At 39.8% G+C, this 27,798-nt stretch overlaps 2 protein-coding genes across 3 annotated transcripts in view; both read left to right on the forward strand.

Annotated features, from left to right (window-relative positions):
- Positions 1-4,150, forward strand: part of LOC134800789 (protein lev-9-like) — a 208,112-nt gene extending 203,962 nt beyond the window's left edge. For both annotated transcript variants that reach the window (XM_063773342.1, XM_063773341.1), the window contains 2 exons: positions 1,293-1,469; positions 3,851-4,150. In XM_063773342.1, coding sequence (XP_063629412.1) covers positions 1,293-1,469; positions 3,851-3,876 — 203 coding nt within the window. In that variant the 3' untranslated portion in view covers positions 3,877-4,150. The remainder of the gene's footprint in view (positions 1-1,292; positions 1,470-3,850) is intronic.
- Positions 4,151-4,171: 21 nt separating this feature from the next.
- LOC134800621 (sushi, von Willebrand factor type A, EGF and pentraxin domain-containing protein 1-like) lies at positions 4,172-26,820 on the forward strand. The gene is made up of 24 exons (XM_063773106.1): positions 4,172-4,502; positions 4,914-5,093; positions 5,841-6,075; positions 6,766-6,935; positions 7,738-7,829; positions 8,447-8,559; positions 8,937-9,932; positions 10,113-10,339; positions 11,326-11,439; positions 12,071-12,248; positions 12,773-12,852; positions 13,222-13,404; positions 14,070-14,196; positions 17,563-17,741; positions 18,193-18,337; positions 18,934-19,052; positions 21,372-21,534; positions 22,358-22,518; positions 22,683-22,856; positions 23,051-23,218; positions 23,684-23,878; positions 24,695-24,865; positions 25,499-25,643; positions 26,533-26,820. Exons 2-24 carry the CDS (start codon positions 5,018-5,020, stop codon positions 26,804-26,806), a joined length of 4,485 nt encoding a protein of 1,494 aa, XP_063629176.1. The 5' UTR covers positions 4,172-4,502; positions 4,914-5,017; the 3' UTR covers positions 26,807-26,820.
- Positions 26,821-27,798: the final 978 nt, after the last annotated feature.

Below are 27,798 nucleotides of genomic sequence, written 5' to 3' on the forward strand. Positions count from 1 at the left end.
ACTTTCCGAGATATAACGGGATCGCACTTTTTCTTGAAATCGGAGCCTATACTGGAGCGAACGAAAAGACATTTCCAATGTCAAAACATATTATGACCACTATAAATATATGACTTAATTTTTTATGTCTATATTAATACTATGCACTGCAATACTTCGAACGAAAAACAATTATGGATATCAAGCATATGACTTAAAATTTTATGCGAATTAAATTAATGACTATAAAAATTATGACAACTCATTTATGACAAAAACCCAGTTATGCTCAGGAATAATTCTGACTGAAGATTTTTATGACTTACAATTTTATGCATAAAGTGTTATGACAATTTCAAATATGACAAAAGTTGTTATGCGACCAGAGGGAGTCCCGTCGAAAACTACTGTTATACCATAGAGACCATAGACTCCATAGTTATAAGTAAAGAAAGAGTGGTAACTCCATACATCAGTTTTCTTACCAAAACGCGCGTTATTCGTAGTCGACATCTAACGTCAAGTAGTGGAACTATCAGTACCGCTACTTGACACCAGATGGCACAAGTGTCGCTTCTGACGAAAAATGTACTACTAAAACAATTTACAACTAATATTAAAAGCAGAAGGAGTTGAAAATAGAGTTTTACTGGACAATGTCACCAAGTTTGTAGTAGCAAAACCGAACAGAAAAATTCGAAAGGATCGGTTTTTAGGTTTCCGTACCTCAAAAGGAAAAAACGGAACCCTTATAGGATCACTCGTGCGTCTGCCTGTCCGACCCTGTTCCACTGTGGGCAGGACTTCCATCTTACGTCACCAATCTCTCTCTCTCTAATGTTTATTGCTAATACCCCATTCCCTCTCCAGCCCGCTCCTGCGGCGAGCCCGGTGACATCTCCCACGGCTGGGTAACCGCCGACTGCCACGCCGTCGTGCAGTGCGGGCAGGGCTTCCATCTTACTTCACCAATCTCTCTCTCTAATGTTTATTGCTAATACCCCATTCCCTCTCCAGTCCGCTCCTGCGGCGAGCCCGGCGACATCCCCCACGGCTGGGTAACCACCGACTGCCACGCCGTCGTGCAGTGCGGGCAGGGCTTCCATCTTACGTCACCAATCTCTCTCTCTAATGTTTATTGATAATACCCCATTCCCTCTCCAGCCCGCTCCTGTGGCGAGCCCGACGACGTCCCCCACGGCTGGCTAACCACCGACTGCCACGCCGTCGTGCAGTGCGGGCAGGGCTTCCATCTTACGTCACCAAGCTCTCTCTCTCTAATGTTTATTGATAATACCCCATTCCTTCTCCAGCCCGCTCCTGCGGCGAGCCCGGCGACGTCCCCCACGGCTGGGTAACCGCCGACTGCCACACGTTCGGGTGCCGCGCCGTCGTGCAGTGCGGGCAGGGCTTCGAGCTGGTGGGCAAGGCCGAACGCTACTGCCAGGCTGACGGCGCCTGGGCACCCAAGGAGCTGCCGACCTGCGTCCGTGAGTAGATTATATATTGAGGGTTTTGGTTGTGAGTCTACAGGGGTTGTGTGAAGAAAAAATGGTTTAGCTTACTTCAACAATTTAAAACTTCAATTAAATGAACAGTAGGTATATGGGCCAATTGAAATATCGAAAACGAACTATCGTAATGATATGATGTGGACATCCGTAGGACACTCTCACTAGTGAATCACTATATGGACTCACAAATATTAGATTCATAAAAGAGATTAAAACTACTTAATTAAATAAGCTCCCAGAAAAACGGAAATGGGGTCTATACAATGGGGTATTTTCGGGAGAAAGTAAAATAAATATAGGAGGCATTCCTATTCCTATTCTAAGTAATATGTGTAATCAATGTAATCATAATCAGGCTTTTAGAATCATATGATTTAAAAACAAAATGATCGTGTCAGATAAAAACACAAATTGATAACACAGTTTCTCTAAATGCTATCCTTTTTAGTCTTAATGATTCTGCTGCTCTAATTAATAGGATTGTGTTATCAATTTGCGGTAACGGGGAACAGATTACTGAGGGAAGTTTTAGCACGTGATCGTCCATACAAAAAGAGAAAACGTTTTTCCATTTCTAAATATTTTTTATTCTCCATAATTTTTTAGTATAATTGACACAATGAAAGACTAGGTTTTTAGGTTGAATGTTTTTTTTTTAAAGCGAAACCTATAAACCTAGAATATATTATGCTGAAGCGACTGACATCAAAATCAAAGTGATATGTTACGATTTAGTTAATAGTTAGTGGAAACCGTTTTCTCCCGAAATGGAAATTGTATAAAAAAGTATCTTTTGTCAGTAGCTATACTTCTTAAAACAAATACAAAACGCACAGACTCACAACTAAAACCATGAACGTGAATTTATCCTGTACTAGCATTGCTTCGTGACAATGTAGTTGCCGATTTCAGTGTCGTCCTTCATCTTGGAATGTTGCATGATTTTGGAATTATTGTGAATAATGGGGATCTACCCACAATTTTGATACCGATATAGTATTATGAGAGAGATGACTTAAAAAATGTATAAATTTCAAAATAGAATAAAATAAATAGAAATCGTTTATTCAGACAACACCAATACTTACAAATAATACATAATAGCAAATAAAAGGGAAAGATAAACAAAACAGTAGAAAAAGAGATGCGAAGCCGAAATGGTATCCACTCAGCAATGCAGCTGGCATGATTAGCGTGGTCAACGGCGCTGGTTTTCTAATACACCAAAATAGTTCAGAATTTCACCTATCAATTTTTAGACACATAAAATTATTAGAAACCGTATTCAGGTATTCGTCAATATGTGTTTAGTTTCATTTTTTTTGCCAAAATATTTAATTCTTAATGATAATCGGTTTAATAATGACCGATAATATCCAAACTGTAATTTCAGTTGTGAATGGAATATACAACTATTAAAACATGTCTTTATATCTCGCTTTAACAATAAGCACCTCTTTATATGACCTGATGATTATTTTTTTGTATATATTTTTTAATAGAAAGATCTCTCATTATACTACAAATCGGTTAGTTCGCATGGCGCTTCCTCTGTCGTGATATCATGGCTATCATAAGCAATTTCATTGTCATGACGCAATTAGTTTAGTGGACCTCCCACTGAATTGGAATTAATGAAATATTTCAAATCGGTATTATTAAAGCCATCAAATATATCTGAGTAGATAAAATTTTCAGAGATAAATTGTATATTTGTTAAAATTTATTTGACATGGATAGATCATGAAGTAAAATACAATATTTTACCTTTTTTTAACAGTTGCTCAATAATTGTGTGTCCAATAATAGTCCCTTGCGGGATCCCAGAGCAATGTTTTTTAATCCTAACTAGATGAGATATTTATTAAAAATGTTGGTTAGTTATTGATCAAGGAGCTGAAGTTACTAAAAAATGCCATAAGCACATTTTTTTTTCAAGTTTAAAGTGATAACTTTTGTCTATATCAAAAGCTTTAGCCAAGTCTAAGAAGTGATCGTCTATGTTTTCAAATTTGTTCTGGAAATACCAAAATTTTGTCTATTTAGATATATTTAAAGCAGGCCAATTATGTATTGACAGAAATTATTGCAACGCCTAAAATTATTCGCAAGCTATTAAACAATGATTTTCTTAAATATTCAAAAACCACAATAAATAACTATCGATTGTGGTTTTTGATGTAATATTAAATGAAGTATACGTTTAAATAGGACTAGTTAGATATTTACCCAATTCCTTGCAAACATTTTTGGTCATGTCTATGGTTATTTGCTAGAAGCCAGTGGGATCTTCACTATTTTAATCTCTAATAATGAAATAAAAACCATCTTTTTTCTCCTTTCCTGCTGCTCAATAGAAGGAGGAGAGAAGGGGACAGATTGAGTCGATCATAACATTACGTAGTGTGTTTAATGAAACATATTTGTGATCATTATATTATATACTTGTTGTCGTATTCAAATTCTATGACAGTAGTAACAATCCTTCTGAATTTTGTCCGAGTCAAAATGGCCATGATAAAATTTTACTTAAAATAGGTCTCTACTGCCCTTAGCTTATTTAAAACTACATGTGTGTAGATCATTGTAGCAATGGCTTTAAATCGATGTTGATCGTGCAAGAATTTACTGTATAATAATTTTATCTGTACCTTATTAATGCTATAGTGAAAAATAAATTTAAAAATTAAACATCGTTTTATTTGCATGCCGCTTTCGATTTGCATGTGTCCAACGGTCATTATTTGTTTGAAAGTGTGATTGATAAAAGCGCCATCTGTGTTTGAGAGTCTGCGTTACGTTAAAGCGACGCGTGTCGCCATCTAGTGGTCACGCAGGTGCAGTGCCCGCCGCCGGAGGCGCCGCGCCACGGGAAGGCGGTGTATACTTCGTGCGCCTACAACTCGGTGGTGTCTTACGAGTGCAAATATGGCTACAGACTGGTGGGAGACGCTACAAGGCGCTGCGGCGCTGATAAGAAGTGGTCGGGGACTCAACCTTTGTGCAAAGGTAAATAAATTATCCAAAAGTACTTACTTATACTGCCTTAGAGCGTGAATTTACAGATTTTGTAATTCACAGTTTAAAAAAAACAGTCAGCAACAAACACATTTGTGATAATTATTTTTTGACATCTATAGAGGTATGGCAGGATCGTAGCAAGTGGAAATCCGTGGTCTTTGCATACCCCTTAGAGAAAAAGGCGTGTTTATTTATGTAGGTATGTATGTATTAAGTACTAAACAAATTCTTATAGAATAGATCGACCTGCTTCCACCATCGATGCTTACTACAGAAAATCATAGAATTTACCATGTAAATTTACAGTTGTTGTTCAAGGATTCAACTTAGGTATAGTTATTAAATTTGAAACTCGACACTCTTCCGTGTTTATGCTAAAAATCTTTAAAATGTTTCCAGAAATCAACTGCGGACATCCCGGCCAGCTCTGGAACGGTTGGCTCGAGAACATCTCCTCGGGAACCGGACTGGGGGCGTCCATCATCTTCCGATGCCAGGACGGGATGAAGATGGAGGGAAACGGGTCAGCGATCTGCCAGAATGATGGGACTTGGAGTCATCCGTTGCCTCAGTGTTTAGGTAGACAGTCCTTTTCAAAAGTCTTAGATATAATTGTGCACAACCAGATGTAATAATTATGAAGATGTGATATCATTCTGTAAGTGCTGGTGGCCTAGCGGTAAGAGCGTGCGACTTTCAATCCGGAGGTCGCGGGTTCAAACCCCGGCTCGTACCAATGAGTTTTTCGGAGCTTTTGTACGTAATATCATTTGATATTTACCAGTTGCTTTTCGGTGAAGGAAAACATCGTGAGGAAACCGGACTAATCCTAATAAGGTCTAGTTTCCCTTCTGGGTTGGAAGGTCACATGGCAGTCGCTTTCGTAAGAACTAGTGCCTTCGTCAATTCTTGGGATTAGTTGTCAAGCGGATCCCAGGCTTCCATGACCTGTGACAAAATACCGGGGTAACGCGAGGAAGAAGAGATATAATTGTGAAAAAATTCGCCTTGAGCGAGAGAACATTTCTTTTCTTCTTCTTGAGTAACACTGAAGACCATGAAACGGTGGACGCAGCAAAAAAAAGCCCTCAGCAAAGTATACTAACGATCTTTTTAAAAACGTAGAGAGCCGTTTAGTGAGGGCAACGCACGACCGGTTCAGCAGGCTCAGTTGTGGACATATCTCATATCTCGGCTGATATACTGATGAACTAAAAACATGAACACAAACAGGACTAAACAGATCTTGAATCGAAAATTATTTATGTTTATCTATCCCATTTCTATCACTATTCAATTTATGTCACATATTAATCTTATTTCCAGCACCGTGCGTAGTTCCCCATGTCTCCCAAGGCCACATCAGACTAGTAGAAAACAAAACAGGCGAGAACGAAACTCAAGAAGAGAACACCCAGATCGTCGGCAGTTCATCCATGGTGCAACACGGGGAGATTATCCTGGTGGACTGTGAGCAGAACTATGAGTTCCCGTCGAATAATGCGGCGGTGACGTGTAATAATGGGACTTGGACTCAGATACCTAGATGTAGTCCTGCGAGGTATGTTCATACCAAGCGTGACAATACAGTCAGCAGCAGAAGTTGCTAAGCAGGCAAGGTGTTCAAAACCGCCTTGACACGCTCTTATTCTCCTAACAATAAAGTCGCGTCAAGATCATTTTGAACAACTGGCCCGCTTAGCAACTTTTGCTGCTGACTGTACCTATGTATTAACGACCTATCTTTTACCTATGGAAAAGTGTGACAAGGGGGAAGGGGGTCAAAAAATCGAAATTTTGTGTGATGTTAATGATTAATGGATGACCCCTTTTTAGGGTTCCGTACCCAAAGGGTAAACGGGACCCTATTACTAAGACTCCGCTGTCCGTCCGTCCGTCCGTCCGTCTGTCACCAGGCTGTAGCTCGTGATCTGTGATAGCTAGACAGCTGAAATTTTCACAGATGATGTATTTCTGTTGCCGCTATAACAACAAATACTAAAACAGAATAAAATAAAGATTTAAGTGGGACTCCCATACAACAAACGTGATTTTTGACCGAAGTTAAGCAAAGGCGGGCGGGGTCAGTACTTGGATGGGTGACCGTTTTTATAGATAATGGTACGGAATCCTTCGTGTGTGTGCGAGTCCGACTCGCACTTGGCCGGTTTTTTGTCTCGCCCACCTCACCATAAATACCATGTAATCCCAATTCAAAACCTTAAACACAATTCCACCTAAAATGTTACAGGTGTAAGAAAATGCCCCGCTTCCCCCGCAACGGTATGGTCATCGCCCCTAAGACAGAACACGGTATGAAGGCCCGGTATCGCTGTAAAGATGGCTATGAGCTGAGAGGCAACCCTATTGTGGTCTGCTCTTTCGGTAACTGGAGTGGGGAGGCTGCTAAATGCGAAGAAGGTAATAGTTATTTGTTTTACAACGGGGCAACGTTGTTGTTTAACAGCTCGTGCTAATATTGATACCCGAGCAAGCGAAATAATCCAAAATTGAACCACGAGCGTAGCGAGTGGTTCGAAAAATTAAATCATGAGCGTTGCGAGGATTACAAAGCACAACGGTTAAACAAAATCTGCCCCCGAGTGAAACACAAAAATGTTCACCACACCAACCCGAAGAAAATATTAAGTTTCAGATATCAAACAAAAACAAACCAAATCAAATCCAAATGAATGTTATTTATCATTCATCAATACCTATTTATCATTCAAAATCATTATTTAAAATTCAATTCAACCAGCGAACATAAGAAAACAACTCAAAATTTGCATTTGATTGCTTTGCCTCACATGTGAATAAAATGTAACTTTGCTATCGGTTTTTGAACAATCAAGAGAGCCTTTACCAGTTGGTGTGGTGGAAAATGATTTATTATTTCTTAGTTAATATCAATTCCAAAAAATCTCAAAAGCCCAATTTTGACATGAAAACTAGGTCAGTCTAGCGATTGAGTGGCCGTGTTTTCATTGTCACATTGACTCTTATTCGTATAATCTCTCTCTAACAAACAAAATCAAAATAATCTCACCTTCTTTCCATCCTGTTACCCCCTGCTGTAAGGCTCGAATCTTTTTCTTCCACTGACTCCGGTCCTGGACAGCTTGGGTTCCCACCCCATCCACAATACACCCAGCTCTTGCTGGTTATCAAGATAATAGATAGGGACAAACATACATAAATCTGTTTCTTTTTTGGTTTTCAGTGTTCTGCCCTTTCCCGGGCTACATCGAGAATGGGAAGGTTTTGCTAGTCGGTAATATGGGGCTCTACGATTACAGACCTTATGTTAAGAAGGTAAATATTAACTTTGATTTTTTTGTCCTGTTGTAGCAGATAGTATATGTCTAATTGTCTAGTTGTACCCTAGTGTTTGCAATTTGCATCCATAACATTTGAGTAACACGATCTTAGTAGGATCTGAATTGGGAACCCAATGTATATCAAATAACAGAGGTGTGCCGCAGGGTTCAGCATTGGCCCTTTATTTTTAGCCTTAATAGAAAATCAGATGATGAATATTTAAACGAAAAAATATTAAGCGTGTAGGGAAATGAAAAAAATACCGATATTAATAAAGTTTCCTCTTATAATGAAGGTTTTGGTAATAATTCTATACCTGGGGCCCGTTTCTCAAAAGCCTGTAACTTGTAATAAGTACAAGCGGATGTCACTTTTGACAGCTTTTGTTATTAAGAAACTTCCACTTGTATTGCAAGTTACAAGCTTTTGAGAAACGGGCCCCTGCTGATTTAAATTTCATCATACATATGTGCCATTATCAACCAAAAGGGTACTTATATATTGTCGCTTGTCATTAAGGTGATTTTTCCTTAAAGATTGAATTTGAAATCAACCTTATGTGGTACCTTTTAGTTGAAAGAGTCACATATTGATACGAGTTCCTTTTATAGGTGGTGAACAATAAACAGATAATGTACGAGTGTGACAAGGGCTACGTGCTGTCTGAGGGACCCCCTGGAGCCACGTGCGTTGGAGGTCATTGGAGTCCCAGGGAACTGCCCAAGTAAGTAGAAAATAATTAAAAAGTGGGAGAGAGAGAACCCCAAATGACCCCAAATAAAAAAATAAAAAAGTTTGTGCAAATTAGAGAAAGCTGAATAATACTATATCGACAAGATAGATGATGACTCTTATATTGATGATGATGATAATAAAGATAGTGCTGTTTTCTCATGGCCTAATCCGATATTTATGTACAATGTACAATATAAATACTAGAGTCTGTTCGGAAAGAGTCTTTCCGCACATTGTAAGTACAAATGTGTTTATCTACTTTTGGAAGTAACCGAAAACTTTTCATTCAATTTGTTGGTCTATCGTTATTCACAGCTCGAAGTTTTTGTTTTAAACAGCCATTAATTTCTGTATTTTTTTTTACAGGTGCACTCTATTTCAGCATCCCCGTATAAGATGGAATCGCAGACGCCGCTCCATACCGGAAACGGAAATACGTCACAGGCGATCCGCCTTCCTGCGACATTACTATAACAACATCCGGCGCCAAACTGAAGCTCCTGATCCATACGTAGATGAACTATACAGTAAATATAACCATGATGACCCAAAACCCACTTTAAGACACGCTAATTTCAAAATATTGAAGAAATTCGATATAGAATCAGATGGAGATGAAATGGAAACAGAAACTGAACATGAGAATGGTGAGAATTTCCCAACTGCCGTATACACAGTTTACAATGTACATGGTGAACCTATAGGACATAGAATGTATTCATATCAGCCTGTATACGAGCCTGAAGATGATGAAGTAATACAAAAGGAAGACAGATCGGAATATGAGGACTCCTCGGAGCTCGATGATGATGATTTGTCCCACGTTACGGTGTTGAAAGGTGGCATGTTCCCTGATCACCAAACAGATGGACATGCAAAGAAGATTAACATACTGAAACATCAATATTTTGAACGATACGTAGATAAACGGAGGAAGAGATTTTTAACGCCTAAAACAAGTGAAGAAAACAGAAAAGTAATGAATGTAGAATTGCAAGGTGCTGAAAGTAATATAGTTGAATTAACAACGAAAAGCATAGATAGTTCAACGCATGCTAGAATCAAACGAGATGTGAATACAGAGGAAGGTGATACAGATGTGTGGACTGCAAATCCGGTTCATACAGATTTAGATAACATTAATGAAATCAGTAGCCATCTTCTCAGGGTCCTGCCACTTGAAATCGAAGAAATTAAACCTCAAAATGGGACAAATAGCGATAGCAAAGAAATGGCGGTTATACCTCTACAATATAACAATACAAATTCAACGGAGGTTGACAATATTTTGGACAAGCGCGACAAGAGAACTAGTAGAAAAACTGATCGCTTAAATCAGACGACCGCTGCAATTCCTAAAACGTAAGGTATTTTAATTAACACAGCAACAAATGTTTAAATGTGTCTATGGAAAATTGTGATAGCCTAAAAATTCAGTTTCTCAAAATTTTGAGTCTTCTGAAAAAATCTTGAGCTATACCACTATACGAAAATACTTCCCCTCGAAACTCAAAAAGTATAAATTCATTTATGTTTTTACAGAGGACGTGACGGCAAAAGTGGGAGACTGAGACAACAACACTCAGACAGTGAAGAGGGAGCAGAACAGACAGATTCAAAAGAAACTGACGGAGCGAAGTCAGAAGGAAACGGTGAAAAGGGGAAAAAGGGGCGACCAAAGAGCCCTTGTGAACCTATCGAAAGTGAACCTTATATTAATATCGAAATTGTCAAGTTGGGGCGTGACCCTAATAACACTTTCAGCTCAGGTATGTTTGAAATAAGAAAAAACCGGGCAAGTGCGAGTCGGACTCGCGCACGAAGGGTTCCGTACCATAATGCAAAAAAAAACGGAAAAAAATGCAAAAAGAAAACGGTCACCCCTCCAAGTACTGACCACGCCCGACGTTGCTTAACTTTGGTCAAAAATCACGTTTGCTGTATGGGAGCCCCACTTAAATCTTTATTTTATTCTGTTTTTAGTATTTGTTGTTATAGCGGCAACAGAAATACATCATCTGTGAAAATTTCAACTGTCTAGCTATCACGGTTCGTGAGATACAGCCTGGTGACAGACAGACGGACGGACGGACGGACAGCGAAGTCTTAGTAATAGGATCCCGTTTTACCCTTTGGGTACGGAACCCTAAAAAGAATCACTACACCTTATATACATATATGAAACTAAGTTTCCTGCCGCTTCTGTCTATTTATGTGTTTGATCGCGATTAACTCAAAAACTACTGAACGGATTTTCATGCGGTTTTCACCTATCAATAGCCTCCTGAGTCCCTGAGGCCCTTATAAAGGATTTAATCCAAATCGAATTTTGAAATAAAGAAGGTTCCAAATTCAAAACTGCAATAATGACAAGGGGGACTCAGGAGGCTAGAGTGATTCTTGAGGAAGGTTTAGGTGTATAAATTGTTAACCCGTGCGAAGCCGGGGCGGGTCGCTAGTTTAAAATAAGTCTACATTGTAACATGGTATAATAATATACTCCGCCTGGTACTCCATTCCCGTCTTTTCTAGGTCACCTAACTGACACGGGCCTACGTCATCATGCGACAGCGCTATATGATAATATGCGATAGCGCTATATATAGCGGCCATGTTGTTGTGACGTAGGCCCGTGTCACTCTGGGAATGGAAGACCATGTTTTATTAGACTATGCATTGTAATGATTGGATAAAAGACAATCTAGATTAAGCCAATTACATCATGATATAAATGTTATTACTTTCGTTATTTCAGGAACAATAGTGAGAGTAGCCTGTGGCAAAGGCTACGGTTTGAACTTGGATCTGAATGCGACAGCCAAATGCGTTAGAGGGAGATGGAAGCCAGACAAGCCGAAATGTGAAATCCGTGAGTCGTGTCTATAATTTTTATTCGGAATGAAACCCCCTTTTTAGGAATGATTGCCCCCAACTTTTCTGTAATGCGCATGGTTTTTCTTCCCAGAAATAAAGTTCTTAGTAATGTCGCCATCAGATATATCGGAGCGGCAGAGGTGCTCACAAATATCTGAACACGCCTTTATTGTCCAGGCGTTAGAGTGCGTGTTCAGATATTTTTGAGCACCTTGGCCGCTCCGATATATCTGATGGCGACTGTACAAGGTTGCCACAGGGAGGTATCATTGGGTCTCGATTTCTTTTGCTAACTTTAGTACCTAGTAAATTCATCCATCTCATATAAAGTCGATAATTAATAAGATAATAATTTATAATAATTTTGAAAAAAATGTATGCCCTACTGAATAAGAAACCCACATTTAATTTAATCATCAACCGAGTGTAACTGATATTTCGTGATTATCGCCGTAACTCATAAGCTAGCAAAACTTCGCGGCCTGGCTTCTCTTTGAATATCAACCTTAGTTTAGTATTCAAACCCAAAAACCCATTTAAATCAAGTAGACGCACGCACTGCGTAGGCTATTCACTGCATTTTTCTTAGTTTCCTAGTCTAACTGTGTGTGATCTTCTTTCCACAGTGCCCTGTCACGTGCCTTCGACGGAGTACGGTATATACACCATGTCACCGGACGCCAGCCATACGAACGTGGGTCCAATCCTGGGGACCCCTGGGACGGGACATGCGGAGGAGAGGGAACTCAACGAGACAGACCCTGTCCCTAATGGGCAGGTCGTGCATTTCTCCTGTGAATATGGGTAAGTCTAAAAAACTAGTCAGGTGCTAACTGTAGGTAAAGTCAACCGAAGAAATAGTGTTTGACTGACAAGTCAAATCAGCTCCTTTTTTTCGAACTGTCAAAAGAAGCCACTGGAGTTTGTATGAAATATAGACATGTGACATCACGGTCAACTTACCAACTTATAGTTCTTTCTGATTTAGGTCTTAATTAGATTTATAAATAATAACTGCGGTTTACTTTTTTTTCCAATAATTTTGTAGTGATTTATTTCGTGTATGGTCAGAAATAATGAATTCCTTTTCTTCAAGAATGCGAGTAAAATAAATTTCTTCTGTTCAAGCTACTCTCGACAGCAAGTGATGGAGATTCGTTCGTGGTAAAATTGTAACTCCATCCAATCTTCCTGTAATTTTACACCGCATTTACTTCTACAAGCGCAATTTCTCGCGTTGAAAGTATTTTCTTGTTGATCACTATGGTTACCTCTCTTTATGACTGTTTGCAATCGTTTACCTATGATTGTAACCTCTTACGTTACAGATACAATGTCCAAGGACCAACAAACCTTCGCTGTTGGTTGGGAGAATGGGCCGTTACCAGTATGCCTGAATGTGTCCCAGGTATATAAAACTCAATTTATTCTGTACTTCTTAAATGATGAAGTTATACTTATTTAGAATACAAGCATTGACCAGCCTTATCTCATTTGACTTACAGTTTTTAGGGCCAGTGTTTAATTTAAAATTTTAGTTTAACACGATTCAGCACGAATACAAATGCGATTATATTTCCAAAACCAAATAAATGGCTGAACATTTACATATGTGGGTCTAATCGGTAGCCCTTAGGTGACTTATCATTGGCGATCATTTGATCCGTACTGAACATTCTGTGACTCTGTATAAAATCATTATCATCTATGTAGTTTTATTGCACACTGTCCCGACTTTCGCCACGGCAGACGTATGACAGAAATATGTCTTTCCCAGCGCCCTGCGAACTGCCCCAACTAAACGGGGCCACATACGAAGCAGGCTACCGAGCAGGCCTGACCGTAGCGCACGCCTCATCTGTCAACATAGCCTGTGAAGCTGGCAGATCACCACCAGCTACGCTCAACTGTCATTTAGGGAGGTTGCAGCCGACTGTGCATGATTTTTGCAGGCCATTAGGTAATTATAATTAATACCATCGGGATGAATTATTTACGCTGTGCGTGTGCAATGAGCCAAAGTGTGTCTGACACTTAAATGGCCATCCTAAGATTACGCATAAGTAATCGGTTATTCGTTTTTATGAGAAAATCGTACAATGTTCTCAGATAATTCCAGCATGGAATCTAAGACCCGGTCTTTATAACACCATATTTCATAATTGTAGTCATACTCAATACACGATCCAAGAAAAGAAAACAACACATGAGGGCACAAATTTAAACTAAGTACAGGCAGAGAATTGGTAGTCTTATCGCTAAAGAGCGAATTCTCCCAGTAAACTTCGAGTAACCGAAAACTCTTCTTCTTCTTCCTCGCGTTATCCTGGCATTTTGCCACGGCACATGGTAGCCTGGGGTCCGCTTATTGACAACTAATTCGAAGAATTGACGTAAGCACTACTTTTTACAAAAGCGATTGTCATCTGACTTTCCATGTCTTCCAACCCAGAGGGGAAACTAAGCCTTATCGGGATTAGTCCGGTTTCCTCACGATATTTTCCTTCACCGAAAAGCAACTGGTAAATATCGAATGATATTTCGTACATAAGTTTTTTTCGAGTTAAACCGAAAAAAAAATTACAAAAAATAAACCGCATATTTGATAAACATGCCCGTTTCTAGCAAACTTGTCAAGGCCACGTCCAACGTCAGAGTTCCAGAGCGGATCAGACATAGTCAGAGAAGACGTGTCCGACCTCGAACCAGACTTGGAAGGGAAAGCGGTTGCAGAATGTGGTCCACCGGCCAGGTAACCAATTGTCCAAGAACTTGCACTGAAGATTATGAATTTAATGACGCAGAGTGGAATGACGTTATACTTGTGGTTGGACATGAGAATTTTCAGTTGTTAGTCGATAACTTTTTAATAATCTATGAAATTTATAGTAAGAATCTAGGGAATCTGTTCAGGACTAAAGTTATCATCGAAAAACAGAAAATTCTTATGAGCAACCAGAAGTTTGGCGTTCACAGTGTGACGGTAGGAAAGAAGGAATTACCCGAATTACAACCAGGAAACATATATATCAATGTGTAACAGTAATTCTTCCTTTTCCACCAAAAAATATATGGCATATTTTGGATCTATGATAGCATTCAAATTTTGTCTCTAGCCGAATAAGTGCAAGAGAGTTTACCAATAAATTTGCAGTAACAGACTCTACTGTCTTAAGAGTATACTAAATTAAGATATCATTATTGTATAATGCGACTAAGTCTTCTAAAGTTATGGAAAATCAGCAACCAGGCAACTGGTTGGCAGATCTTCGCTCCCTGTCTTTAATTCCCGATTTTAATTATCAGTCTTTTACTTCAGAGTTTCTGACGAAACTTATAAAAACCATTCGCTTATTTGTATCTTCTGATGTTGTAACTTTAAAGGTTTAGTCACAAAATGTGTTATTTTATCATTTACAATGCGCTTTCATTGTAGCTTATGTGTTTCTTTTGTTACATTTACATACATTTCATACAGATGACATTTAGCCACTACGAATTTGGTTTATGGTTTGTACCGAGGCTTTAATCGCGTCGATATTGGTGTTTTGTTTGTCAATTGTTTATTTTGCTGATGTGTTGTGTGATATATAGAAATACATGTTTCGGAATACGTTGTTTTCGATTGCACCATATACCGATTTATCGTATCCTATACAATATCTCCATGTTAAATATCGTTTTGGTAAATCTTTTGAATTTCATGCAACAATTTGATGGCCGCGCACATTTTTTATTAAACCTTGGATTAATTTGACTTTTTGGTCGGTCAAAAGAACAATCTCTCCCTAATCAATGAGTTGTACCTAATCAGCTAACTTTAATAATACCAAAGACATATGTAACTTCGTATAAGACGAATAAAGTCTAAGGAAAAAACGTGCCTCGGAATTGAAGCAAAAGTCATTCTCGAATAGATGGCGCACACACCTTTAGCCTATCCTCGGCTAGATGGCGTGACGACACCGTTTCATATTTAACAATTTTAACACATAGATATCAGTGAATGAACATGGATCAAAATGATATAAAAATAATAAAATCATTTATCCATATATATTTTAATTTAATATATTTATTTCGGATAACAAGATCCATACATTTTACATTACATATATAAATATATACATGTTTTGATAACTTTATACGTTTTCATTTTGAGTTTTAGTCGTGTGTCGATAGATGGCAGTAAATTTACAGTGACTACAAAATTTACAATGACAGGACCCCTCTATACTATCTATTCTTTTTGATAATACAAAATATTGTCTTAACTGTCTGATAGTCTGTTATCTCTGGACTAATTATAAATTCGGATTTAATGCATTTAATCTAAAATCTCTTTAATGACGTAATAATACTTTAAACTCTCGCGTTTCGTACACATATTTTATTAAAGATAAGATAAAGATAAAAAATAGTTTATTCAAGTAGGCATATTACAATGCGCTTATGAACGCCAAATAAACCTTTACCGGCTCCAACCGTACACCTCTGCCCCGAGAAGACGACACGACTTCTTCTTCTTCTTCTGTCTTTATGACAGTTAAAATCGAATGCAACGTATTCTTAACCAAAACGGCGTCGCAGAAAAAGATAGTATTTTTGCAAAGTCTGCATTTCTTATTTGCTGGCTGGGAAGACTGAAGAGAGCTCAGGCGTTCAGGGATTCCAAGCCCTGGTGAGAGCCTTCTAGGTTCGGACTTTTCCTCTTTATCACTATGACTCATTACTGATAGATCATCATCTACCATTTCAGGTGGTTTGGTTTCCTTGAGACTGGTTGCATCTGCGTCATGTGACTAAAATTTATCATCATTATTTTAATTTTCTTTGAAAGCCGTCATACCTAAAATTCTTTTTATTTAATCTGGGAAATTGAGTGAAGTATTTGTTATTTTAAATCAAACAGCTATTATAAACATGGTTGGCTCAAATGAATAATTAGAAAAAATAAATATTATCATGTTTGTCATTTAACCAAGTCTGGTCCATTGAAATAGTTTTAGGAAAATGAAAATTTAACAATTCAAATTTAGTCAGACCATATGATGCTAGCAGAATAAAATAGTCAGAAAAACCAACTACAGGGCATTTTGCGTATTAACAAGGGGAAGTATTTATTTAGGATAAAAAAACTGTGCTCATGTATCCAGTTTTGAGGAAACAAACCAATTCAGATAGCGACATCAATAGTTTTTTCAATGATTCCAATTCAATTTTGAATTTCTAAGGTTTTAAAAGACCACGACTGTCAAATGTGAAATCCTCAGAAAGCAGGGCTTAGTAAAGTATTTCTTCACGGCAAGATACTCGCACTGATCTTATTGATCAGGATATTTTATTGATTTAGAGTTGGGAGGGTTAATACAGAGTTTTTCTTCATTAAAATATGGCTCAAAATTTTGCGTTGGTTGAGTTACATGAAATTTCTTCTTCTAATTTACTATGTTTTCTCTCCCACCTCGATATGTTATTTTTCCCTTAAACTTAGATTTTTCGTGGAAGTTGTAGCTTTGCTAGATTATTTTAGATTACTCTCGAAAATGTGATGTTTTTTATACGTAAATACATTCACGATTGAAAATTAAATTATTATTGCATAGTTGCTAACTTTTGAAATAATCAAGTTTAAGGGCTTGCCATAAATTCTTCTAGGTGATGTAAGGTTTTGTACATGAAAGCTGTTTGAATGGCCGCGGTCCGCTTCTTATGTCTTGGCCGTGCTTTGTTTAGTTGCTCTTTTGTCAAAATGTTAGTTGCATGCGGCATTTGTATTATCTATACATTTCCGATTTTTATAAACAAGATTTGGAAAGCAATGTTAATCAAAACATTACTGACTTAAACTTTTTCTTGTAAAACTCTAAGGACGTACTCAAGAGATTGCAAATCGAATTCATGTGGTTTACAGAAGTCTCATCAAATGGCTACGATTTGAAATCTTCTACTCTTCATTCTTAAAAAAAGACACACTTAAATGAACTTACATGAGATTCTTCTCTGTCTTCTACATCTGTTCTATAGAATTTCCACCTTCTTATTCCTGGTCCAATTTTACCAGAGGACAGTCTTAAGTCAAATATTCTGCCCCATATAAAACCATATTTCTCCAAAGGGTCCAAGGGACTCTGATATACCGAGATGGAGCTGAAGTGAACGGAACTCAGATCATGGAAGGGTATCCTCACGGAACGGAGATCACATTCAAATGCATAGCATCCATCATGGGGGAGAAGACCACGTGGAAATTGATCTGTGAACATGGCCATTGGGTGGGGAAGAGCTTTAACTGTGGTAAGTGGTTATTATTTTTTGTACAATCATAAAACATTACATATAACTCTACGTTCAACTGATTGGAACTATACATAACTTTAAGATTATATCAAAATTATTTGATATTACCACAAAATTTGATTGAAACCAAATGAAAGATGAAATGCCAGAGGAAAATTTGACATGAACGTAATAGAAAGAAGTTTTTCTAAAGCGAGATTTAGCCTAGCAAGAACTTGCATGCAATTTTCATTACATTGCGGTATCTGATCAAATTTGAATGCAGGTTACCTATAGTACTCGGCAATGTAACGTAAATTGCATGCAAGTTCTTTCTAGTCTATGTCTCGCTTTATATGGCCCTTTCATAAGGCTCATTACTGCAGTCACACTTAGCATCTTAACTGTTCTGTTGTTTAAAATTTGAACGTTTTAACCCATTATATTAATCTGTCGAATTATTTTGCAGAAGAAATCGAGGCTCAAAATGAGGAGCTCCTGAACAACAACAGCTGCACTTATCACAACGAAGAACCACACGTGGTTTCTTTCTTCAATGACTTGGAAATCACCGAGACGGTTGACTTCCCTGCCGGATCTGTTATAGTCTCAAGGTATAATAATGTCAACATTATCAAAATCCACATCATCCTTCCAGACATCACCTTGGTTATTAATGTTATTATCATAGTCACACTTTGTTTCTAAAGTATATTTATATGTTATCTTAATTTTCACCACCCCAGCTGGTAAAGGCTCTCTTGATTATTCAAAAACTAATAAAGTAATCAAATGCAAATCAAATTTTGAGTTGTTTGCTGATATAATTGACTTATAAATGATGATTTTGAATGATAAATATTTTATAACATTCATTTGAATGAATTTGCTTTGCTTTTGTTTGATATTTTACAGTTAGTATTTTCCTTGTATTGGTGTGGTGAGAAATTTTGTGTTTTACTCGGTGGCAAAATTTGTTTAACCCTCGTGTATTGAAACCGTCGCAACGCTCGTTGTTTACATTTACAATCTTTCGCTTACTCGGGTATCTACTGCTACGCGACTGTTATATATTGATATTGTGCTGCTTACATTCAGTCATATCATTAGCCTCCCTGTTCATACTTCAGCTAACTCTTTTCTGGAAATTTCTCATCATCAATATCTTAGTTTATTTCCTTTACTCCAAGAAATATATTTAACATTTCAGATGCAGTGATATCGGCAAGTATGCCATGACGGGGTCACAGACTAGGAAATGCTTGGGCAGCACTTGGGACGGCACCAAGCCCACTTGCTTCGGACTCAACCAAGAGAACGACTATGCCAGTAAGTTTCATCTCGTTTAATAAACCACAAAAACTGTCCCTTAGTATATTTTTTTTCTTTTCTGCTGCAGAGTCTGTCCAACAACCAAAATTCGCCAAATTAGCGTTGATAAAACAACTTTTTAGTTCAGCTTGAAGAAAATCAAATAGGGTCATTACGTCAGTTTACCGTCCAGTGCCTGTTTCCATCCACTTGAAGTAGTTGCTACAGAGTTGCGTATAATTTGAATATATTATTATTATTATTATTGTGGTGTTGTGGGCCTTTGAGTGTCGCATCGACCAGCATTGATCTATTGTGACGGCCCTTTAAAGTTCATTACTAATGCCCGTTGCATCCAGAAAGTTCCAGATTCTTTGGGCCGTAATGTTCTGTACCTCATAGGGTTGCACTACGTGTCGCCCTAGGTAGGTACTTCTTTTTGACATTAGTGGTCCACAAGAGCAGAGAATGTGCATTGCAGTCTCCTCTGACTCCTGACAGAACCTGCATGTCGCATCTTGTTTCTTCCCAATTTGAAACATATGTTTATTCAACTTACAGTGTCCAGTCAGTATTCTGGTCACCGCGCAGGTTTTGTGCCTTTTGAGTCCTAAAAGCTCCTTAGCAGTTCTGCTGTTGAACCCTTTGATTAGAGCTTTCGAGTGTTCTTGTCCTTTAACGAACTTCCACCACTCGGTTGCTCTCGTTTTTTCTAACTTGCTGAGCAGAGAATATGCATCCCGTTTTGTGATTCCACAGAACGGTTCTGGGCCGACCAGGGGTGTGTCTGCGCCCTTTCTAGCAAGTTCGTCCGCTTCTTCGTTTCCGTTAATGTCGGAGTGCCCATCTTATTGTGACCTTGTTGGAGTTAGCCAGTGCATTTAGGTTTGTTTTACAGTTCTGGACTAGTTTTGAGTTCGACTCAAGGGATTCTAGTGCCAGCAGAGCAGCCTGGCTGTCTGAGTTGATGTAGATATGCTGGTGTCTTAGGTTTCTATCCAGGTTGATCTCCGCACATTTGTTGATGGCGAAGACTTCTGCCTGGAAGATTGAGGCCTGTGTGCCCATGCTGACGCTAGCTCTGAGCTTAGGTCTCTCACCATAGATCCCACATCCTACATCATTGCCTTTTTTGGAACCATCTGTATACCAAACGTGGCTTCCCTCTTCGACGTACATTTGGTTGTTGATCCATTTGTCTCTAGGAGGTATTTCTACTGTGTACAGTTTGGTGAGATGACATTCGGTGTGCGTGTCATCAGTGGGCATGCTAAGGGTTCTATTTGCAAAGACCCAGGCCTTTAGATTGGCTAATGCCTGAGAGCGCCATTTTGGCCTGTTTAGCGTGCATATTCTGTAGACGCACTGCTTGGCCTCCTTTTGCACCTGCAGGTGGAGTGGTATGATGTCTAGCAGTGCATCTAGGGCCGCTCCCGGTGTCGAGGAGAAGGCGCCTGTTGCTGTTAAACAAGCCGTGCGTTGCAGGCTGTTTAGAGTGTCTATTGCTGTCTTTTGGTTGGTTTTGTTACACCAGACTGCGGAGGCGTAGGTGACAATTGGCCTCACTACCGCTGTGTATAACCACATAGCAATTTTGGGTCTTAAGCCCCATCTTGCTCCTGCCATTCGACAGCATGACCACATGGCAATTTTCGCTTTTTGCATAATGTTTCTCAGGTGAGGGTTCCAAGTTAACTTTTGGTCAAAAGTGACCCCTAGATACTTGACCTCTTCCGAGAACGGTATTATTTGTCCATTAAGTCTTTGAATATATACCTGTACATTCAAATTAAACGGAAAATTGTAGCAACTACGCCAAGTGGACGTTAACAGACGATGGGCGGTGAACTGACGCAATGACCCTATTATCTTAACGACAACTTAAATTATATAAATAGAGTTAGACCAGGAGAAGTCTGCAACGATTTTGATAGAACACGCAGTGCAAGTGTCATTTATACGTCATAATTTCATAGAAGTTCGACTTTTAAAATAACACTTGCACTGCGTATCTATGCTAACAAAATCGTTGCAGACTTTTCTTGGTCTAACTTTAATTTTTTTTAACGTTACAACTACATTTGTACTAAATAGACTTCACGTTTGATGCCGTAACCTGATTCCTATAATGTTGAAGGTCAGGTACCCACTAACTTCTACCTTCAGACCACTCATCTTCCTCGCGTTGTTCCGGCATTTTGCCACGGCTCATGGAAGCCTGGGGTCCGCTTGGCAACTAATGCCAAGAATAGGCGTAAGCACTAGTTTTTACGAAAGCCACCTTCAGACCACTGATTTCCAAACAAATGTTGTGCCTGTATGTGTTCCTCATTTCAGTGGAGAAGCCCCCAACGATCCTGTTCCGCTACTCCGGCGGCCCCATCGCGCAGACCAACGATGGGAAGCTGCTGGTCTACCCTGGGGTCTCACTCCACATGGAGTGTCTTTGGATGAGGAGGTTCGGGAACCCCAAGTGGAACTACACGCTTAATCATCCTGAGTAAGTGTCATTGGTCAATCAAGACTACTTGAAACGTCAGGCTAGAAAGCCTAGAGAGGGTGGGATACCATACAGCATACATCGCGCAGACCATTGCTGACGGGAAGCTGCTGGTCTACCCAGAAGTGTCACTCCACATGGAGTGTCTATGGATGAGGAGGTTTGGGAACCCGAAGTGGAACGTCTCGCTTAATAATCCTGAGTAAGTGTCATTGGTCAATCAAGACTCCTTGAAACATTAGGCTTGAAAGCCTAGAGAGGGTGGGAGACCATACAGCTGTCCGAAAAGCTTAGGTGCTTATGTAAGGCGACCGCTCCAGATACGTCGTTATAAAGCCCTAAAATCTTTTATCATTGGTAGTAAAGTTATCATTAGTGATATAGCCCATAAATCTTTTAGGGAGTATTTGAGTCATTGTGCTATTCATAAGTAAATAACATCATCATATCAGATATCGAGGGTGCGGAGTGTAGGGTCAGCAATGCGCATGTAACACCTCTGGAGTGGAGGCGTCCATAGGTTACGGAGACTGCTCACCATCAGGCGGGCCATATGCTTGTTTGCCACCGATCTAGTAAAAAAACTTGGCCAACTACCTACTTGGACAAGAACTTGATCAGTCATGCAAGTTGCAAAGCCCAAAGTAACAAGTCCTACTCCCAATAAGTTTATCCCTTAGGGTTAAATCTTGGCTTTATATCAAACAGACCAGACAGACTCTGGCCTCTCAAACTGAAACCTTAATATTCTATGCATCAAGATTCCGACTCTCAACTAAGTATCCTTTAAAAAAACTTGTCACAAAGATGCCTTTCTTTTCAGATCCGAGCGCAAGTACACAGAAGGATGGACAACGGACCCTGGGCGGGACAGCCAGCTGGAGTATCGGCTGAGCATCATCAGCGCAGAGAAGGAGGATTCAGGAGTGTACCGGTGTGAGACGCCGGCCAGGCAGTGGCACCAAGTGGAGATTATTGTTGAAGGTTGGTTGACACTCTTGATCTTCTTCCTCGCTTTATCCCGGCATTTTTGCCACAGCTCATGCATCATCATCAGCCTGGGGTTCGCTTGACATTTCCCATGATTTGACGTAGGCTAGACTCTTTGCCTATACCCAGACCCACTTGTAAGTCTATTCATTTTGCAGACGTCCACTGTCCGCCTCTACCCATCCGTCGTGGCCTCGTCGCCAGCGGACAAGGCACCCGTCTCGGCACCGAGATCCGCTTCCACTGTGCTAACGGCAATGCCTTACTGGGCGCTTCGAGTCTCGTGTGCCGAGCTTCGGGCAACTGGAGCGCTCCATTACCAGTGTGTGAAAGTAAGTTGAAAAGACAGACACGTTTCCGATCTCCTACTTATTCGTCGTGGCCTCGTCGCCAGCGACCGAGGGTGCCTCGGCACTGATATCCGCTTCCCTAACGGCAATGCCTTACTGGGCGCTTCGAGTCTCGTGTGCCGAGCTTCGGGCAACTGGAGCGCTCCATTACCAGTGTGTGAAAGTAAGTTGAAAAGACAGACACGTTTCCGATCTCCTACTTATTCGTCGTGGCCTCGTCGCCAGCGACCGAGGGTGCCTCGGCACTGATATCCGCTTCCCTAACGGCAATGCCTTACTGGGCGCTTCGAGTCTCGTGTGCCGAGCTTGGGGCAACTGGAGCGCTCCGCTGCCAGTGTGCGAAAGTAAGTTTGGTAAAGACGAGTTTTCGATCTCAGTATTTATTAATCATTGAAGTGGCAACTGAAATCGCTATTAAAGCGTGTTTTAGAACGGTGGATTTTACATAAGTGTTTTTCAGGAATGTACTCTGATAGGTGTATAACCCTGTCATTCTATTATCCTTACCCCATTCTTGAAGAAAATTGATTTACAAAGTTGTTGCCATAAGGTTAAAAAACGCTTTCACAGAACTCTTATTGGCATAATTCCGGACGCCAATCCCGCTTTTAGAACTAGAGCTAAGCTGTTCCAAACCTAGATTCTTTAAGCCCAATTCTTCATAGATGATGTATCGAAGCGCACAACTTACTAAAGCACAACAATGCACATCGCACAGCTATGTGAACTGAAATGAGATGACGTCTCGTCGACAGAGATTATGACGTTAATTACATTCTTTATGTCTCAGTATATTATATATTTTCCAGGTGTTGAATGCGGTGAAGTAATCCACGACACGCCCCTGCAAGAAGGCGAGCGCCGCCCCCGCGTGGCCGTCGTGTCCCGCGGCGTCGGGGGCCGCGCGGCCTTCTCCTGCCCCGCCGGCTGGGCCCTCAGCGGGGCCTCGGAGACAGTCTGCCTGCCTGCTGCTGATTGGGCCAGGCCTTTCCCAGTTTGTAGAGGTAGATTTACTTCCCTTCCAGAAACAATTGCACTAACTACTGCTACACGAAGGCGAGTTTTAGTAGTACGGTTTCTCGAGAAGTTTGAGGCCGAGGTGCCTTCTCCTACCCTGTGGGAGGGACCCTCAGTGGGGCCGCGGACACACTATGCCTGCCTGCTGCTAATTGGGCTAGCCCTTTCCCAGATTGCAGAGGTATAGGTACTTGAAGAACGGGATTCCCTTACAGCAACTTCCTAACTATTTATATTCCTATTAACTATTCATAGAGGTACCGGCCTGACCTTTCCCTATTTGTAGAGGTACTATCACTTATCATTATCAAGCGCAACTCCCTACCAGAAAAATTGTGGTAGACTGGGAACTGACTTGCGAAACATCAACTTTTGACAAGCAAACTTACCACATTATGTATAGTCAGCCAAATTATTAGCTTAGCTTGGATTTGCTAACTGTACATGCCAACTACTTACAAAGCACGAATTCCTCATAAATTTCACAACTCTTAGGCTAGCGTTACGGCGTTAATTTTTCCCGTATACCGTACCTACACGGGATTTAATCGAATACTGTAGTGACTAGTGTCAGCAAAATTTTTATGGCAACTTACAAAATCGTTCACACGACTAGACGGCTTTCCCGCATAGGTACTGCCTTGTAAATCATTTTTAAAGTTGCCATGCAAATTTTGCTGTTACTACGGTATTCGATAAAATCCCGTATACGGTGTATACGGGAAAAAATTACGCCGTGTGAACCTAGCCTTATACTTTCAATAACTGTGTGCCTAAACCTAATTATTATTTAAATATTCCAGAGGTATCCTGCCCATCTCTACCCCCACCAGCATCAGGCTACGTCCTCGGCCGCGCCCCCTATCGCGCAGGCGACGTACTACAATTCCATTGCAATCCCGAGCACACGCTGCATGGAAGACCCATACTTGTGTGTCAAGACAGCGGGCGGTGGAGTGACAAGCCTCCTACGTGTAAGTATAGACCGACCGCGCAAGCGAGGACTCATTTAAGCGGTCGGTCTATAGCCAAAACGTACCAGTGGGTGGGGCAAGATATAGAATTTATCCGTCTAATCATTAATTAAGAAGTTATTGAAGTTACAATTAATCATGCGTATTCTGAACCCGTAATTAATTATTTTTTAATTTACCGAGCAGCTATGTACTGCAAACATTAAGAAACATAAGAATATGACATGACAGAGTCTAAACAGCGCCTAACTAAAGCATCATAGCAATGCACTACTGGTACATTTAAAACATTACTATTGGAAGTTGGAGGCTTATTCGAACATTAACATTTGATTTTGACAAACAACGATATCTCAATAAATCGATAGATAGAATACTTTTTATTGGCACACCTCAGTAAAAAGATACAAAAGAAAAGAAGAATTACAGATGTAGTGCATGATTATTTTCCATCGTATTTTCACGGAAACGTATGAACTTGTCTTGCTAATTCAGACAGTCTCGGAGGGACAGCATGATTTGACCCTGAACCGCTGTCAAACTTCGGTTTTGTACGAAGTTTCCTTTCTGTACGGTAGTACTATTACTTATTCTGTTGTATTGTAAGTATCCAAGATATATTATGTTTTACAGGTGCCCAAGCCTGCACGTACCCCGGCACCACAATTTCGGGGCGAATGTCGTCCGTCAAGTTTTACTACAAGATCGGAGAAACTGTCAGCTTTACCTGCGAACCGGGCTATAGGCTGAAAGGCGCACCCATGTTGAGGTGCCTCAAGTAAGTTACTAAAACATTAACATAGAACGATATTGACGAGCACCACCGATGAACAGCTGCCAGATGCCGTGCCCGGCATCACAATATCGCGCCGAATGTTGTCTGATAAGTTCTACCACAAGATCGGAGAAACAGTCCTCTTTACCTGGCTGAAAGGCGCACCCATAAATAGGCAGGCAGACACATAATGATTAAACATGGCAACAATTTTGTATCGAAGTTTTTTAGTTTTTATTATTTTTTCAACAAAAATTTAATTTCAACTCTTTTATACTACTACACTACTCTACTCTTTTTACTGTACTAGAACATTCCCAAGTAACCAACATACACGTACACCGTAAACCGTAACACTAAGGTACCAGGCCTAATGTGGTCGATCAAGTTCTAAAAAAGTACAAATAACTCGGTTTTATGATACCTGTGACAAAACAAAACCCTTTTACAAAAGGAAGGAAGCGATAAAGTATTTATTAGGTACATCATGCCGTCATCCATGATGGTAAAAGTACCGACAAGGTACGGAACGTGTTTGACGCTTCCTGTAAATATGTCAACGGGATATCTATCTCTGTAAAATCAACACCAGACAGGACCTACTTTGCAATTTTAATAAGCTTATAGGAGGTAGAGATGGACGATTAACTTTACTGCAACCGAGTTAATCAACATTTTCCTACATCATCAAGGAATAATGACATTAGCAACCTTTCACGAAACTATTGGATTTTAGGTCCTAAATCTATTGTGCACTTAGCTACTCCATTGCAGATTTTTAAGTCCATCTGTGTAAACTAATAGCCCGCGCTCTCGTAACGGTGACTTGTTTCCATCTCTCTTTGAATCCCAAGACATCAGTGGTGGATCATAACGTCTCGATCTTTTACAGAAACAGGAAATGGTCTAATGCCATCCCCCTCTGCGCGCCAGCCTCGAACTACACAGACTCGCCCCTCCTCATCGGCGACATCGACGCCATGTTGTCCGACTCGGCGGACATTTTGAAAACACGCGCTACGCCCGCCATCTTGTCGCCGGAGAGCTACAAGGCCGCCATGACGAGAGTCGCTGCGACGAGGTTGCTTAGAAGGGCACCGATAGAGATATATAAGAATAGGGTTAGCAGGGTTAACAGCTTGATAAGAAGGGATACGTTGAGATAATCTGGAACTCTTTATTGTTCTTAATTTAGTTGACATTTGATTTGTTTTTGTCTTCGTTATCAACCGTTAGTAATACAGTGAAAATGACACTATCGAAAAATGATGTCAATGAAAAACATGACATGACAAACATAACGTTCGAAAAATATGACATTAAAAAAAAATTATAACATTAAACTGACACTATTTAATATTGACACTTTTTATTCTGAATATTGTTTCGAATTGATTGATAATCTGATTAAATTTACGTACGTACGTAGGTAATTTACTTGACAAAATAATTATTTTGTTTGACTTATCAAATCGTAGTGTTTTGAAAATGTGTCACATTAAATAAAACTGCTGGGCTAATAAGAAACTGGAATTGATTTTTAACGCTTTAATATAATTACGTTTATTCTGAACTGGGTGCCTAGCCAAGATGACAATCGATTGCAATACGATAACGAAACGCTTTGTGTTTCTCTCTTCCATATTAGTGCGACAGTGACAGTTGCGATTCGTTCGCTACGGAGCGTCCACGATTGGCATGTTGTCTACGCACCCTGAACATAACTGGTACCCCAAAAATTGTTGTACCAAAAATATTAAATTAAATACGTTTCTGCGCTACATCTACGCTTTCAGACGTACTTATATTTTTTATATATTTATATTATGTAGGGCTTAGTCGTTATGTTACCTAATACAACCAGGTACAGTCATTAGCAGAAATAGCTAAGTGAGCGACACGTTCAAAATGATCCACACACGCTTTTACGGATGTAGTGCATAATTGTTTTCCATCGTATTTTCTCGGAAACGTTCGTATTTGTCATGCTACTTCAGTCAACCTCAGTACTTTTACCGAGACTGACTAAAATAGCAAGACACGCTCGTGCGTTTCCGTGAAAATACGATGGAAAATAATTAATCACTACATCTGTACTATTTGATGATATAGTTATGTTTAGAATTCTTTAACGCCAGTTATTTCTACTACTGACTGA

This window comes from Cydia splendana, chromosome 20, assembly GCF_910591565.1.
Source record: "Cydia splendana chromosome 20, ilCydSple1.2, whole genome shotgun sequence".
NCBI classification, from domain to species: Eukaryota; Metazoa; Arthropoda; class Insecta; order Lepidoptera; family Tortricidae; genus Cydia; species Cydia splendana.